Source organism: Salvelinus namaycush, unplaced genomic scaffold, assembly GCF_016432855.1.
Source record: "Salvelinus namaycush isolate Seneca unplaced genomic scaffold, SaNama_1.0 Scaffold190, whole genome shotgun sequence".
Taxonomy (NCBI): Eukaryota; Metazoa; Chordata; class Actinopteri; order Salmoniformes; family Salmonidae; genus Salvelinus; species Salvelinus namaycush.
In genome coordinates, this window is record NW_024058675.1 from 191877 (window position 1) to 208785 (window position 16909).

The 16909-nt window shown below is 43.3% G+C and overlaps 1 protein-coding gene across 1 annotated transcript in view; it reads left to right on the forward strand.

The window, feature by feature from the left end:
* necab1 (N-terminal EF-hand calcium binding protein 1) overlaps window positions 1–10790 on the forward strand; it is a 116994-nt gene extending 106204 nt beyond the window's left edge. Inside the window, exons 11-12 of the mRNA XM_038983788.1 lie at window positions 205–296; window positions 9846–10790. Coding sequence (XP_038839716.1) covers window positions 205–296; window positions 9846–9874 — 121 coding nt within the window. The 3' untranslated portion in view covers window positions 9875–10790. The remainder of the gene's footprint in view (window positions 1–204; window positions 297–9845) is intronic.
* Window positions 10791–16909: the final 6119 nt, after the last annotated feature.

Sequence of the window (16909 nt, forward strand, 5' to 3'; positions counted from 1 at the left end):
ACTTTTCAACTGCTCATTAAATTAAAACCCGAGCTAAGAACATATGTCTCTCTGCCTGCTGTTCGAATGCTCCAATTTAATTAATCAACTTAATCGGAATTAATCTGTTTGGGGAAGTTCTTCTTGGGTAAAACCCCCCAATGACTTGAATGTAAAAGCACTTTGAGGAAGTTGAAGTTGTGTTTCTGTGTTTTCTATGTGCAGCCATCTGCAGACCAACTACAGTAAGACGTTCCAGCGTGGCAACGTGGACTTCCTGGAGACACCAGAGCTCATGACCACCATGCTGGTGCCTGGTACGTCACTCAATAACACACCTGGGTTTCATACTGAATTCTTTCACGTGTTCTGAACATTGTCTTAAAGGTCCAATGCAGCAGTTTTTACATCAATATCAAATCTTTTTTGGGGGGGGTGACAATTTAGTTCCTTATTAACCAGATATCCATCCAACCATTTCATGCGGATGATTACCTGACGTGTGAAAAACTGTTACCACCGGGGCTGATGGAAACATGAAATGCCGGTACAATTATATTAGAAGCCTGACAAGTTGTTCATTTGACATGGTGGGATCTTTTTTGTGTCAGTATAATTAATTAGTCTCTCTCTCTCTCTCTCTCTCTCTCTCTCTCTCTCTCTCTCTCTCTCTCTCTCTCTCTCTGTCTCTCTGTCTCTCTGTCTCTCTGTCTCTCTGTCTCTCTCTCTCTCTCTCTCTCTCTGTCTCTCTGTCTCTCTGTCTCTCTCTCTCTCTCTCTCTCTCTCTCTCTCTCTCTCTCTCTCTCTCTCTCTTTCTCTCTTTCTCTCTCTCTTTCTCTCTCTCTTTCTCTCTCTCTTTCTCTCTCTCTCTCTCTCTCTCTCTCTCTCTCTCTCTCTTTCTCTCTCTCTTTCTCTCTCTCTTTCTCTCTCTCTCTCTCTCTCTCTCTCTCTCTCTCTCTCTCTCTGCATGCTGGGAGTGTTTGGTGCATGCTGGGAAGTGTGTGATCGAGGGAGTGCGTGTGTTGTGTAGAGTTGGATATTCAGAACTTTCTTTCGGTTTTTTTCTTTCTTGGTGGCATTCTTTGGTTTCTTCTGTGCATGATTAAGATTATTATATATATTTTTTTTTTGGTGTGGTAGAATTAAGTATTTGGGTTTTTTCGTATCGAAATTACCTTGATTTTGGCGGGGATGGCTTCCAGAATTGGAATGCCGTCCCTGTCACTTCGGCACGGCTTTAGGTGTGTTACTGAAGCTACTGTCACGGTGGAGGAGTTTCTGGTCGCCGTAGGAGAGAAGGTAGGCTATGAGAATATTGCTTATGCGTCACGGATGAACAAAGCGGTGGTGGTATTTCTTAAAGAAGAGCGCCTTGTTGATCGTATGGTTGAGCAGGGCGTACTTTTTAAAGGAATGTTTATTCAAGTTACGCCGCTTTTTTCTCCGTCAACAAGGGTAACGATTTCAAATGTACCACCGTTTATTCCAAATGAGCTATTGGAGCGCGAGTTATTGCGCTTTGGGAAGTTTGCAAGCTCAATTAAGGTTGTTCCGTTGGGTTGCAAACACCCGGCGTTGAAACAGGTTATGTCGTTTCGGCGACAGGTGTTTATGTTTTTGGACTCACCGGAGCAGACTTTAGAGATATCGTTTAAAGTCAAGTATGACAATAGAATGTATATGGCGTATGCTAGTACGGGTAGTCAACGGTGTTTTGAGTGTGGGGATGTTGGCCATAAGCGACATGCTTGCCCGAAAAGGGAGAAGGCAGAGGGAGGAGCGCAGGTGGTCACCGTAACGCCTGGGCCCACTGATGTAGGGAGAGGTGGGCTGACAGTGGTTGAGCAGCCACAACCACCTGTTGCCGAGGAACAAGTTATCCGTGTTGAGGCCACGAGTTTGCAACTTGTATTAGAGGGAGATGTTATGCAGCGGAAAAATATTGTTGTAGAAGGTAAGGATGGATCTGAAGAGCCAGTTCCTCAGACTGGTGAGGAGGTGCCCAGTACGAGTACTGGGGCACAGGAGGGGGTTCATATGGAGTTCATCTCCCAGGTAGTGGAGGAGATGCCCACTACGAGTAATGGAGTACAGGAGGGGGTTCATGTGGAGCTAATCTCCCAGGTAGTGGAGGAGATGCCCACTACGAGTAATGGAGTACAGGAGGGGGTTCATGTGGAGCTAGACTCCAAGGGAGTGGAGGAGATGCCCACTACGAGTAATGGAGTACAGGAGGGGTTTCATGTGGAGCTAGGCTCCCAGGTAGTAGAGGAGATGCCCACTACGAGTAATGGGGTACAGGAGGGGGTTCATGTGGAGCTGGGCTCTCATGTAGTGGAGGAGATGCCCACCACGGGTAATGGGTTTCAGGTGGGGCTAGTCTCCCAGGTAGTGGAGGAGATGCCTGGTACGAGTGATGGGGTGCAAGTGGGGAGTGTTGAAAGGGATGTGGTAGAGGGGAGTCAGTGGTCTATGGCCTCAGCTGAGGAGGATCAGGAGAAGGATATGGATATCTCTTCTGATATGACAGCAGCTGGTGAGGACTCAATTTATGATCTAGAGGAGGTAAATGGGTTTCTGGATCAGACTTTTGGGAAATCTGTCAAATTGGCAGAATATTTTGATGTTGATAAGTTTGTGAGGTCAGCTGTGATGTTACAGAAGACGGTGGGGTTAGACCAGTTGAGTGAGAAGAAGCGGTTTCGCTTGAGGAAATTTGTTACTGCTGTTACAGCAGCAAAAGGTGGTGGGAAACGTGGTCAGGTTAATAAGAAAAAATTTAAATAATGATGATGATCATGCTTCATAGGGTGTCTTCTTTCTCTTTGGTTTCTCTGTGGTATCTTCTGCTTTTCCTTTCTCTTTTCTACATGGAGGTACTAAGGGTGGGCTCTCTCAATATTAATGGGGGAAGGGACAGGAATAAGAGGGCTTGGGTTTTAGAAGAAATAAAACAGAAAAGGCTTAATGTAGTTTTCCTACAGGAGACACATAGTGATGAGGATAATGAGGTTGACTGGGGAATGTGGTGGGAGGGGCAGCATATACTCAGTCATGGTACTAATTTCAGTGCTGGGGTGGCCATCTTGTTTTCCTCAGGTTTAGGGGTGACTGTGATATCTACAACAGAGATTGTCAAGGGTCGGGTTTTATTGGTCAAGGTGGATGTTATGGGGTTTTTGTTTGTTTTTTTGAATGTTTATGCTCCTAATGAGGGTACAGAGCGTCTTGTTGTGTTTGATAAAATAAAAGAAACCTTAAGACAGTGTGACCAAGAGGGGTGTATGGTTGTAGGGGGGGACTGGAACTGTACTGTGGATTTTACTGTTGATCGCAACGCTGAAGAACCTCACCTGCGGTCAGCCACTTTCCTGTCTGGCCTATTAACTGAGTTAGAGCTTTCTGATGTGTGGAGAGTAAGGAATGCAAAAGTTAGGCAATACACATGGTTGAAAGTGAATGAAGGTCGTGTCAGTGCAGCAAGGTTAGATAGGTTGTACGTATCTGATCAATACTGTAGTAGGGTTGGAAGGTGTGCCATTACTCCTGTGGGTTTCTCTGATCATCACATTATAACTGTTGATATTCACTTGTCCTGTCCACGAAGGTCATCACCTTACTGGTATTTTAATGTTAAATTGTTACATGATGTCAAGTTTTGTGAAAGGTTTTTGTTGTTTTGGGAAAAATGGAGGGTTACAAAAGGGAATTTTGAGTCCTTGAGACAATGGTGGGATGTTGGGAAGGCCCAAATACGAGTATTTTGTCAACAGTATACTGCTTTGTCTCAAATTGAAGTTAAAGAGACTATCAATGCCCTTGAACAGGACATCAAATCAATTGAATTGAAGCTGCTCACTCAGAATGACCCTGGACTAGTCATGAACTTACAGGACAAGAGACATGAACTGAGGTCGTTTCTGCATGAAAGAGTGAAAGGTGCCTTGATTAGGTCTCGTTTCGCTTCCCTCAAGGATATGGATGCTCCTAGTGCCTTTTTTTTTAACCTTGGACAGTCGAAATTACAACGTAAACAGATGGTCTGCCTTCGTCTCCCTGATGGGAAGGTGACCACGGATGACAGTGAAATGCGTCAACATGCCGTGGATTTCTACTCTGCCCTCTATAAGGCGGAGGATTGTGACTCTCTGTGTACTGAACAGTTGTTACATGGTCTTCCTAAATTGGGACCTGAACAGAGAGTCGCATTGGACTCTGACATTACACTGCAAGAGCTGTCCACAGCAGTTATGCAGCTCTCAACAGGCCGAGCCCCTGGCATTGATGGTTTACCATCTGAGTTCTATAAGCACTTTTGGGGGTCTATTGGGGAGGATTTTTATGAAGTGGTGTGTGAATCTTTTCATGAGGGTTCTCTTCCTGTATCCTGTCAATGTGCGGTGCTTTCACTGTTGCCAAAAAAGGGGGATTTGGCTCTCATAAAAAATTGGAGACCTGTTGCATTGCTGTGTGCAGAATATAAAATAGTTTCAAAATGTCTCTCAAACAGGTTGAAAGAGTATCTGGGATTGTTGGTCCACAAGGACCAGTCCTACTGTGTACCTGATCGCTCAATTGTTGACAATTTGTTTCTGATAAGAGATGTTCTAGACATTTGTAAACTGTCTGATGTAAATGTGGGTTTACTTTCTTTGGATCAGGAGAAGGCTTTTGACCGAGTGGACCACCAGTATTTGTTCAAAACGATGAAAGCCTTTGGGTTTGGGGATGTTTTTTTGTCTTGGATGAATTTACTGTATGCTGGGGCCTCGTGTATGGTGAAGGTGGGGGGTGGTTTGAGTTGCCCCATCCCTGTCCAAAGGGGTATCAGGCAGGGATGCCCAATTTCAGGGCAGTTATATAGTCTGGCGATTGAACCAATGCTTTGTTTTTTAAGAGCGAAGCTTACTGGTTTCTCTGTGCCAGGTGTAATGAAGGGTCCCACGATAGCACTGTCTGCGTATGCAGATGATGTGACAGTTTTTATTACAGGGGCTGAGGATGTTAAGGTTCTCTCAGACGCTTTAATGGTGTATGAGGGTGCCTCCTCAGCTAGAGTCAATTGGGGAAAGAGTGAAGCGCTGTGGGCAGGTCAGCTTCAGATAGGGTCCGCTCCACGGTTACCAGGGGGGCTTCAGTGGGGCAGAGATGGGATGAAGACATTGGGTGTTTTTCTAGGCTCTGATGTCTTTCAGAAAAAGAACTGGGAGGGTGTAGTGGAGAAAGTGTGTGCCAGACTGTCAAGATGGAAATGGGTGCTACCCCAGTTGTCTTATAGGGGAAGGGTACTGGTAATTAATAATCTTGCTGCTTCTACCCTGTGGCACAGACTAATGATTTTGCAGCCACCAAAGGGTCTGATACAAGAGCTTCAGAGGACCCTTGTCAATTTCTTCTGGTCTGGACAACACTGGATCAAAGCTGCAGCTTTGTACCTGCCACTGCACGAGGGGGGGCAAGGCCTGGTGGACATTTCCTCTAGGATCATGGCTTTCCGGCTTCAAGCAGCCCAGAGACTGTTGTACAGTGACGGTTCTAGCTGGGTCGACACAGCCTACGCACTGATGAGGAGAGCAGGCTGTTTGGGCTTAGACAAGCACCTTTTCCATTTAAAGCTGGAGGGGGGTGAGTTGAATGGCCTGACTCCATTCTATGAGTCTGTTATGCAGGCTTGGAGGGTTCTGGTCAAGTCCCGTAAGGCCGGCACGCTACCAGGGATGTGGCTTTTTGAAGAGCCTCTTTTTTATAACACTGCCATCCAGTCCAGTGCTCTGGGTTCAGCCAGCCTGCGTTCATGCCTGTTAGGTGTCGGGTGCACCAAGCTGGGTCATCTGATGCAGAGCAGGAGCAGATCGTTGGAGGAGCTGGGAGAAAGAGCGGGGATCCGATCATCTCGCCTACTGAGGAAGGTCGTCGCTGAGGTCTGTGACTCCTTGCCAGTTCTTCATCGTCAGTATGTGACTAACATTTCCAATTCTGATCGGTGGAAGGAGGGTCTGGATTATGTGTTCCCTGCACTGATTGTTAGTGCTGCGGTGGGGGCATTTGAGGAGGACGTGGGGATGCTGCTTTCCTTCGATACCCCGGAGCTGGGGGATTTCAAGGAGGTGGGAAAGAAGGCCATGTACAGAATATGTGTAAAGGTGTCCCATGCCTCTTCCCTGGAAGGGGTAAAATCGACGAGGTGGGCGGGTGTGCTTGGTCCAGGTGCTTCCCCAAAAGGCTGTTGGCGATCATTATACAAACTGCCGATTGATAAGAGGACAGCTGACCTCCAATGGAGGATCATACATGGAGCTATAGCCACCAACATGCATCTGGTACATCTGGACCCTACTGTTGAGGAAGGGTGTCCATTCTGTGCAGAGTCTGAAAGTCTGGCACACCTGTTTTTACTGTGTCCCAGGTTGGTCGGGATGATTGACCTGATCACTGACTGGTTCTCAACGTTGGGAGAGGTTTTCTCTTCCCAACTGTATATATTTGGGCCAAAGTACAGGTTCAGGCAAAAGGGTGTCGTTGTGTTGCTTAATTTTGTATTAGGGGCAGCAAAATTAGCGATATGGAAGACCCGAAAGAACAGTATTCGGGAACAGGGGTCTGTGGATGTGGTGGGAATGCTGGAGGGAATGGTGGCAGCGAGACTAAGGGTTGAGTTTGCCTATTATAAACTTGTCAACAATATTGATCTGTTTTTGAGTATATGGGGTATTCAGAGGCTGTTGTGTTTAGTTACTGTGGAGGAGGAGTTGGAGTTGTGTTTTTAATTGATGTGATTTATTGTGTGGTGGGCTCCCAGACCCAATAAAGAATATTTAAAACTCAAACTCTCTCTCTCTCTCTCTCTCTCTCTCTCTCTCTCTCTCTCTCTCTCTCTCTCTCTCTCTCTCTCTCTCTCTCTCTCTCTCTCTCTCTCTCTCTCTCTCTCTCTCTCTCTCTCTCTCTCTCTCTCTCTCTCTCTCTCTCTCTCTCTCTCTCTCTCTCTCTCTCTCTCTCTCTCTCTCTCTCTCTCTCTCTCTCTCTCTCTCTCTCTGCTCTTAATGCGCAAATATTGGTACAATAACCATCAAATCCAAGTCAACTTGGAGTCACTAAAACTTGGGAAAGATTTGGGATGCAGATTATTAGATTACAGATTAAATAAATGATGAATTTCACAGGGTGGTGAAAAATGCACGGTGATGAGGTTGACGCTCCTTTCCAATAAATATGGAGAGTCTTATTCTGGTGACTTGATGATGGATTGCTTGGCTGCCATTTTGACAAATACAAATAATATCGCTCTTATCCATAATAATCTCACACTGTGGAATCCTGAGTGGGCACATTCGCTATATAACAAAAAAGAATTGTGAGAAAACCATCAGTAGAGTTGAAAATGAGATGGAAACCCATTTAAATTATATTTTTAATTTGGTACATGGACATTTTAACTGCAAATGTTATTTTATGTCACTCACTCACAGCCTTTTATCTGCAAAAAGTCAGTTTGATGGAAACACATCTCTGGTGGGAAGATTAGCATATTTTTGAATATTCGCATGAAAATCTGTCGCATATTCGATGAAAACCTAGCTACTGTAATATTTTTCCATTAAACTGGACAAAATATATTTTTTAGCAAAATACTATTTTCTCAAGTAAGAATTTTGCTAGGACTGTGGGGAGCGAAAAACTGAACGCTAGCTGTTATTGGTAGAGAGGTTCGGAACTCTCTTTCTTATTGGTCTATTAACCAATTTACCGCATGGTGATGTCACCAGGCGAGCTGTAACCCATGGAAACCTGCTGATTAGAAGGTCCTGTGTTGATTGTATTTTCAAACTAGCAACTATCAGGAAGTAAACACTGATCAAATGTTTTCACACTTTTACAGTGTTAGTTTGATCAGCTGTTGTACAATATGATACTGCAGTTGACCTTTAAGCCTGCCTGGGGTACCATGTTGATTGAGTTGGCACTTCTGGGACTAATACTGAAGGTGAGCGACCCGGCTCTACGTATTGGACTGGTTTGTGACTAACGGACTCTGATTAGAGGGGAATAAAGCAGCCCACGTATGAACACAGAGGAAGTTCATTTAAACACACCGAGGAAGACGGGGATGAAGTATTCTCACACATCCCATGTACAAAGGTCCAACCATGCTCACAGACTGGAAAAAGACAGTTCTGGTATGGGCAAGATTTACTCCCTTTGAGAGCCTGGGCCAGGCTGGCTAGCCAATCAGGACCTGGAGAGACTGCATGGCTAGAGTGTGATTGGCTGAAGCCATGATTTGGAGGAGATATCAGCTATTGTCTGATTGGCTGAAGCCATGATTTGGGGGAGATATGAGCTATTGTCTGATTGGCTGAAGCCATGATTTGGAGGAGATATGAGCTATTGTCTGATTGGCTGAAGCCATGATTTGGAGGAGATATGAGCTACTGTCTGATTGGCTGAAGACATGATTTGGAGGAGATATGAGCTATTGTCTGATTGGCTGAAGCCATGATTTGGAGGAGATATGAGCTACTGTCTGATTGGCTGAAGCCATGATTTGGAGGAGATATCAGCTACTGTCTGATTGGCTGAAGACAAGATTTGGAGGAGATATGAGCTACTGTCTGATTGGCTGAAGCCATGATTTGGAGGAGATATCAGCTACTGTCTGATTGGCTGAAGACATGCTCTGGAGGAGATATGAGTTACTGTCTGATTGGCTGAAGCCATGATCTGGAGGAGATATCAGCTACTGTCTGATTGGCTGAAGCCATGTTCTGGAGGGGATATGATCTCTCACGTGAGGAGGACGAGTGAGAGCCAGACAGAGTAGGTCCCGAATGTGAACACAACACAGTGATGTAGCGTCCTGTAACACGCTCGGCAGGAGTGTTCTTTAACAATTATCAACTGGGGGGTTAGAGCCCTGAATGCTGATTGGCTGACAGCTGTGGTATATCAGACCGTATACCACGGGTACGACAAATCATGTATGTTTACTGCTCTAATTACGTTGGTAACCAGTTTATAATAGCAATAAGGCACCTCGGGGGTTTGTGGTATATGACCAATATACCACGGCTAAGGGCTGTATCCAGGCACTCCGCGTTGTGTCGTCCATAAGAACAGCCCTTAGCCGTGGTATATTGGTCATATACCACACTGGGCCTTATTGCTTAACTATATGCCATTTAAGCAGCCGCTTTTATACAGAGCAAGTTACGGTCATACGTATGGGTGGTCCCAGGAATCAAACCCACCAACCCACCAAACCCACCAACCCAGCCATGCTCTACTAACTGAGCTACAGAGGACCTCTATTCCATCGGTTCCATCTCGCCAGCTCAATCAATATAGTCCTCTATTTTCTTGACCATGACCCCCTTCGCCCGCCGGCCTCCCGGGGAGTTACATTGATTCTGAGGAGGATCATTTAGACATGTTGATTTGGAAGCGGTTTATTATGTAATGGATCAGTGTTTGTGAGTAAGTGTGTCTTCTCTCCCTCTTTTCTCTCCCTCTTTTCTCTCCCTCTTTTCTCTCCCTCTTTTCTCTCCCTCTTTTCTCTCCCTCTTTTCTCTCCTTCTCTTCTCTCCTTCTCTTCTCTCCCTCCCTTCTCTCCTTTTCTTCTCTCCCTCCCTTCTCTCCTTTTCTTCTCTCCCTCCCTTCTCTCCTTCTCTTCTCTCCCTCCCTTCTCTCCTTCTCTTCTCTCCCTCCCTTCTCTCCTTCTCTTCTCTCCCTCCCTTCTCTCCTTCTCTTCTCTCCTTCTCTTCTCTCCCTCCCTTCTCTCCTTCTCTTCTCTCCCTCCCTTCTCCCCTTCTCTCCTCTCCCTCCCTTCTTTCCCTCCATTCTCTCCTTCTTTTCTCTCCCTCTCTTCTCAGCCTCCTGGTGGGTCCTAAACAACAACTAAATGACATCACGGCAGGCCGACTGAGGACCGCTATCGATCAGAAACGTAGTTTGTAGTCTATCGTCTATCATTAGCATTGGGAAGAAGTGCACACACACACACACACACACACACACACACACACACACACACACACACACTACTGTCAACTTGTACTGTGAAGTAATTCTGAATTATTATGTATCAGACCTCTGTGTCCCTTCCTCATTAGCTGTGTATTGATGATACTGTTCTATCCTAGATGTTTACCCAGTTAGGATGATACTGTTCTATCCTAGATGTTTACCCTGTTAGGATGATACTGTTCTATCCTAGATGTTTACCCAGTTAGGATGATACTGTTCTATCCTAGATGTTTACCCTGTTAGGATGATACTGTTCTATCCTAGATGTTTACCCTGTTAGGATGATACTGTTCCATCCTAGATGTTTACCCTGTTAGGATGATACTGTTCCATCCTAGATGTTTACCCTGTTAGGATGATACTGTTCTATCCTAGATGTTTACCCAGTTAGGATGATACTGTTCTATCCTAGATGTTTACCCTGTTAGGATGATACTGTTCTATCCTAGATGTTTACCCAGTTAGGATGATACTGTTCCATCCTAGATGTTTACCCTGTTAGGATGATACTGTTCTATCCTAGATGTTTACCCTGTTAGGATGATACTGTTCCATCCTAGATGTTTACCCAGTTAGGATGATACTGTTCTATCCTAGATGTTTACCCTGTTAGGATGATACTGTTCCATCCTAGATGTTTACCCAGTTAGGATGATACTGTTCCATCCTAGATGTTTACATCAGCATTTTCCAGTGCTGTGTCTCAAATGGCACCCTATTCCCTATATAGTGCACTACTTTAGACCAGAGCCCTATGGAACCCTATTCCCTATATAGTGCACTACTTTAGACCAGAGCCCTATGGAACCCTATTCCCTATATAGTGCACTACTTTAGACCAGAGCCCTATGGAACCCTATTCCCTATATAGTGCACTACTTTAGACCAGAGCCCTATGGAACCCTATTCCCTATATAGTGCAGTACTTTAGACCAGAGCCCTGCACTCTACAGGGAATAGTGTGTCATTTGGAATGCATGCCACCTGTCGGTAGCACTATGGTTCTCTACCGGTCACACGTTTTACAACACAAGGGTTTTTTCTTTATTTTTACTATTTTCTACATTGTAGAATAATAGTGAAGACATCAAAACTATGAAATAACACATATGGAATCATGTAGTAACCATAAAAGTCTTAAACAAATCAAAATATATTTTATATTTAAGATTCTTCAAATAGCCACCCTTTGTCTTGATGACAGCTTTGCACAATCTTGGCATTCAATCAACCAGCTTCAAAACACCGCCGTCTTCAACCCTGCCTAAAATACGCCCTCTGCCCAGTCATGTGAAATTCATAAAGGACCACATTTATTTATTTTAATTGATGATTTCCTTATATGATCTGTAACTCAGTTAAATTATTGAAATTGTTGCATGTTGCGTTTATATCTTTGTTCAGTATATGTTTTACTTAGGTACTTTACACCGTTGATATCGATCATATATCTACCACCATTGAAGAACGATACATTAAAATCAATCATTCTGTGATTGATGTTGAAGACAGTCTTCGAACGGTGAAAACATTTCTGGGCAATGAAGTTTTTTGGACATATTTGTTATTTAGTTAAAGCTTCACTAGCGTTTTTGTTCGTTGCCAATCCCATATAATCGGTTTTGAGAATCCAACGTTTTAAAGAGTCCTGAAAATAATAATATCACCATAAAATTGAACGTGAATTTGGACTGAACGTCAAGTTAAAACGAACTCGCTCGACTAGAATTCAGACCTAACCAATCAACTAAGGAAACTGTTGTGATGGGATGACCAATGAAAATCGCGATATTTCAATAACGGAAGTATTCAGCGCAACACGTTTAAAATGTAATGAGCGGTCAACTGACGTTCAATTTGATCTGATTCTAAATAACAGCAAAATCATAACGCTAACATGGATATGTTACAGTATTTATAAACGAAACAAATACAGTCATGGAAAAGGTAGAGACAGACGAGGAGATCTTAGCAGCAAGCGCAGAAGAAGGATCTGTAAGGTTGATAATTAAATGTAGGTTTAAGATTTCCAATGATATCGTTGCTGTATTAGTAGTTTGCGTTCAACTCCGTTGTAACACCCCGAGTGGGATAGATATGACATGCTACCTGTTACTAGCTAGCTACTCATTTTATTTGTTCTTTTTTAATAACAAGTCTAACTTTTTGAAAATCAAAACAGCAGTTTAGTTCAGTGAAAATACTTTTATCTGTGTTAAGGTTAGCTAGTTAGGTAATTATTATTATTGCAGTATGACTACCGTAGGATTTGTTATGGCTGTATGACCTAGACCGTTTGCGTGTATGCATTGATATGTAGGCTACGTGTGCCTTCACATTTTTTTTATGTGGTTGTCCTTGAGCTGTTCTTGTCTATTGATGTTCTGTATTATGTCATTCTGTATTGTGTTTCATGTTCTGTGTGGACCCCAGTAAGAGTAGCTGCTGCTTATGCAACAGCTAATGGGATCCTAATAAATACCAAATAGGGTATTGTTGTGGCCGTATGACTACTATAGGCTTTTGTTATGGCTGTATGACTACTATAGGCTATTGTGATTTGTGAGAAGGGGACATAAACTAAACCAGTTTTCAGCTAAAAACCAGAGCTTGAAAAATGCTGTCCCCAAAAATGACAAGAAGAGGTGTAAACAGCTGACTGAGAATATTACCAAGCTGGGGGCTGAGCTGAATCAGAAACACAATGAGGACAACAACTAGACTCATCATGATGAGGAGGAGCAGACGAAAGGTAACTGTTGTCTACATATCAGTGGTACAGAATTTACCAAACTGGGGTCTCGGAGAGAACCTCTGAAATAAAATGAATTAAATCACGCTTGGTTCATAGAACCGGGGTTACGTCAGTAACCTCCAGTAGCCAGTAGATGTGGTTGTAATAAAGAGGTTTCTATTTTCTTCCTACAAATAGTTTCTCTATGTTTTAAACTGTTAAGCTTTATACTATTGTTTCCCTGTACAATGTCCACAAGCTGCGCAGGACTCAGAGAGTCCAGGCACTAAATCAGACTGGGGGAAAAATAACATACAAAATGATGATGTTCTGAACTTCCCATTACCTTTCTGATGCATTTCAGTCACTTTAAACCATTTTTCGTTCAGATTGAAATACTGTAAAAGTACTGTCGATTAGTAATTAGCTGTCATAGTCCAAATGAAAACCCCTGGGTTACATACTATAAGGCTACTTGGTATAACCAAATGTCCGCTGGTTCGAATCCTGGAGCCGACAAGATTAAAAATCTGCACTCACATGACTGTGTTTTGGGCCCGAACAGGTACGTACAGAGCTAGGGAATTATTTTTGTCCAGTTCTCGGGAAAAAGGTACTGAAATTACAGGACATTGTTCCTTTAAATTGGAACTGACAGCATTTTAGCAACATTGAAATCTGTAACACCCCCAGGAAAACTTCACCGTCCTATTGATCAAACAGCCATAAAAAGGTAGGGGTCTCTCTCAGTTATGCACATCAACAAGATCAACAACTAATGCTAACAAGATCAACAACTAATGCTAGCCAGATCAACAACTAATGCTAGCCAGATCAACAACTAATGCTAGCCAGATCAACAACTAATGCTAGCCAGATCAACAACTAATGCTAACAAAGATCAACAACTAATGCTAGCACATCAACAACTAATGCTAACAAGATCAACAACTAATGCTAGCCAGGTCAACAGCTAATGCTAGCCAGATCAACAGCTAATGCTAGCCAGATCAACAGCTAATGCTAGCCAGATCAACAGCTAATGCTAGCCAGATCAACAGCTAATGCTAGCCAGAGCAACAACTAATGCTAGCCAGATCAACAGCTAATGCTAGCCAGATCAACAGCTAATGCTAGCCAGATCAACAGCTAATGCTAGCCAGATCAACAGCTAATGCTAGCCAGATCAACAACTAATGCTAGCCAGATCAACAGCTAATGCTAGCCAGATCAACAGCTAATGCTAGCCAGATCCACAGACTAATGCTAGCCAGATCAATAATAATGCTAGCCAGAGCAACAACTAATGCTAGCCAGAGCAACAACTAATGCTAGCCAGATCAACAACTAATGCTAACAAGATCAACAACTAATGCTAGCCAGATCAACAACTAATGCTAGCCAGATCATAACTAATGCTAGCCAGATCAAAAGCTAATACTAGCCAGATCAACAGCTAATGCTAGCCAGATCAACAACTAATGCTAGCCAGTAACAGCAATACTAGCCAGAACAAGATGAGCTAAAATCTAACGAGGGAACATTAGATAAACCTCTCAAACTTTTCCAGTTAGTTGACAGTCAAAATTGCACTGATAAACGATGGGGAATAGTAGCTGCTCGTCCTTCTGCAGCTTGCCTGCCAATGCATGCTTGTCGCAACCAAGCACCCAAGATAACTGCTAAGTGGCTAGCTAGCTAGCTACACTACCGATCACAACCGAGTAAATGTGTCTGGAAGTAGACTACCAGTCAGTGTTAGAACACCTACTCATTAAAGGTTTTTCTTTTATTTGTAAGTTTTAAATATGCTTAAGTTTTAAAAGTAAATGTAATTTCTAAAATACACTTAAGTATCAAAACTAAAATTAAAGTATAAATCATTTCAAATTCCTTACATAATGCAAACCAGACTGTACCATTTTCTTGTTTATTTTAGCCAGTGGCCACACTCCAGCACCCAGACATCATTTACAAACTAATCATGTGGGTTTAGTGAGTCCACCAGATCAGAGGCAGTAGGGATGACCAGGGATATTCTCTGTTTAGTGAGTCCTCCAGATCAGATGCAGTAGGGATGACCAGGGATATTCTCTGTTTAGTGAGTCCTCCAGACCAGAGGCAGTAGGGATGACCAGGGATGTTCTCTTTTTAGTGAGTCCTCCAGATCAGATGCAGTAGGGATGACCAGGGATGTTCTCTGTTTAGTGAGTCCTCCAGATCAGAGGCAGTAGGGATGACCAGGGATATTCTCTGTTTAGTGAGTCCTCCAGACCAGAGGCAGTAGGGATGACCAGGAATATTCTCTGTTTAGTGAGTCCCCCAGATCAGAGGCAGTAGGGATGACCAGGGATGTTCTCTGTTTAGTGAGTCCTCCAGATCAGAGGCAGTAGGGATGACCAGGGATGTTCTGTTGATAAGTGTGTGAATTGGACCATTTACTGTCCTCCTAAGCATTTAAAATGTAACGAGTACATTTGGGTGTCAGGGAAAATGCATGGAGTAAAAAGTACATTCTTTTATTTAGGAATCTGGTTTAGTAAAAGTTGTCAAAAATATAAGTTTTGAGGGAGTGTTCAATTGGCATGCTGACTGCAGGAATGCCCACCACAGCTGTTGCCAGAGAATTTAATGTTCATTTCTCTACCATAAGCCATCTCCAACATCGTGTTAGAGAATTTGGCATTACAGCCAACCGGCCTCGCAACCGCAGACCACATGTAACCACACCAGCCAAGGACCTCCACATCCGGCTTCTTCACCTGCGAGATCGTCTGAGACCAGCCACCCGGACAGCTGATGAAACTGAGGAGGTTATCTATCTGTAATAAAACCTCCTTGTGGGGAAAAACTCAATCTGATTGGCTGAGCCTGGCTCCCCAGTGAGTGGGCCTATGCCCTCCTAGGCCCACCCATAGCTGCGCCCAAGGCCGGTCCTTGACATTCTGCCACCATAAGCTCAAAACTAGAATGGTCACAGTAAGCAAAATGACTTTGAAAAGACGTCTAAAAGACATATTTTCCAAATGTTGAAGTTAGGTTAAATTAATTTTCTGAATGAAAGGTGAAAAGCTATTTTCCATTTGTTTAAAATACGTACTTTCCATGATGTTGGAAAAAATTATTTTCTGGACATTCAAATCAGGTTCATTTTCGGTTCTGACTGAAAGTTAAAAATAAGTAATTTACATAAGTCTATGTTTGGGCCAAATCAAGGCTGGTCCAGACCGGACAGAATCTGAACCAAACATAAACATCTATGATTGGCTCAGATTTGGTCCGGACCAAAAACCAATGTTTGTGGATTTTGGAAATCAAGGCCGGTCTAAAATGCGTAGGCATCAGTCCGTGCTTACTGAGATGTAGCTTTTAGTGTTGCCTGACATTTGATTCTATGAATGCTCTTTCTAAGTGGTAAATCTACCGTTTGTAAAACATCAAAAAACGATGTCTGGAGAGGACCAAAAAAAGAGGTCGGCTAGTGTTTCCTGGGGTGTAGCATACCATGTCGCCCGCAATGGAATTTTATGAATGCTCATCCATGTGGACATTGCAACGACTATATTAGTCCTGATTGCTGTGACTAATGAATTTATTTAAACTCTGAATATCAGCTACCCAACTTTATCAGGAGTTGAGCCTATTTGCAATGTGTCTACTCAGCGGGAAATGCAGAAGTATTTTATTTTTTCGCTCTGATCAGCTTGTCAAAAAATGGAGGGATTCAAACTTGAAACCACTGATCATGACAATGGGGTGAAACTCCTGGACAACAGTTGTGATTGTCCATTCCATATTGTCCATTTTACTTGGACCTGTTCTGTTTTTAGGATATGTTCTTTGTTAAACAAGTCATGTTTTATTTGATCGAGTGCCATTTAAGTTAGGCTATTTGATCTGACAAACTTGCATGATGTAAAATGTGTCCATCTCATTACATTATCATACATTTTATCTCCAGCCTTTAGGCTACAGAAAATAACCAAATCCCCTTCTACCATATCCTATAGTTACATGATTTATGTTAGATCATTTTTTGGAGGAACTGTTTGTGGAGCGCTGCAGAGATGCATCTCTCCAACAGCACCCCAGAGAGGCGAGTTGGGAAAAGACAAGCTAAATATTTTGCGCCCCTGCCTTTGACAAAGTGGACACTGCTTATCAAAGGGCGGCACC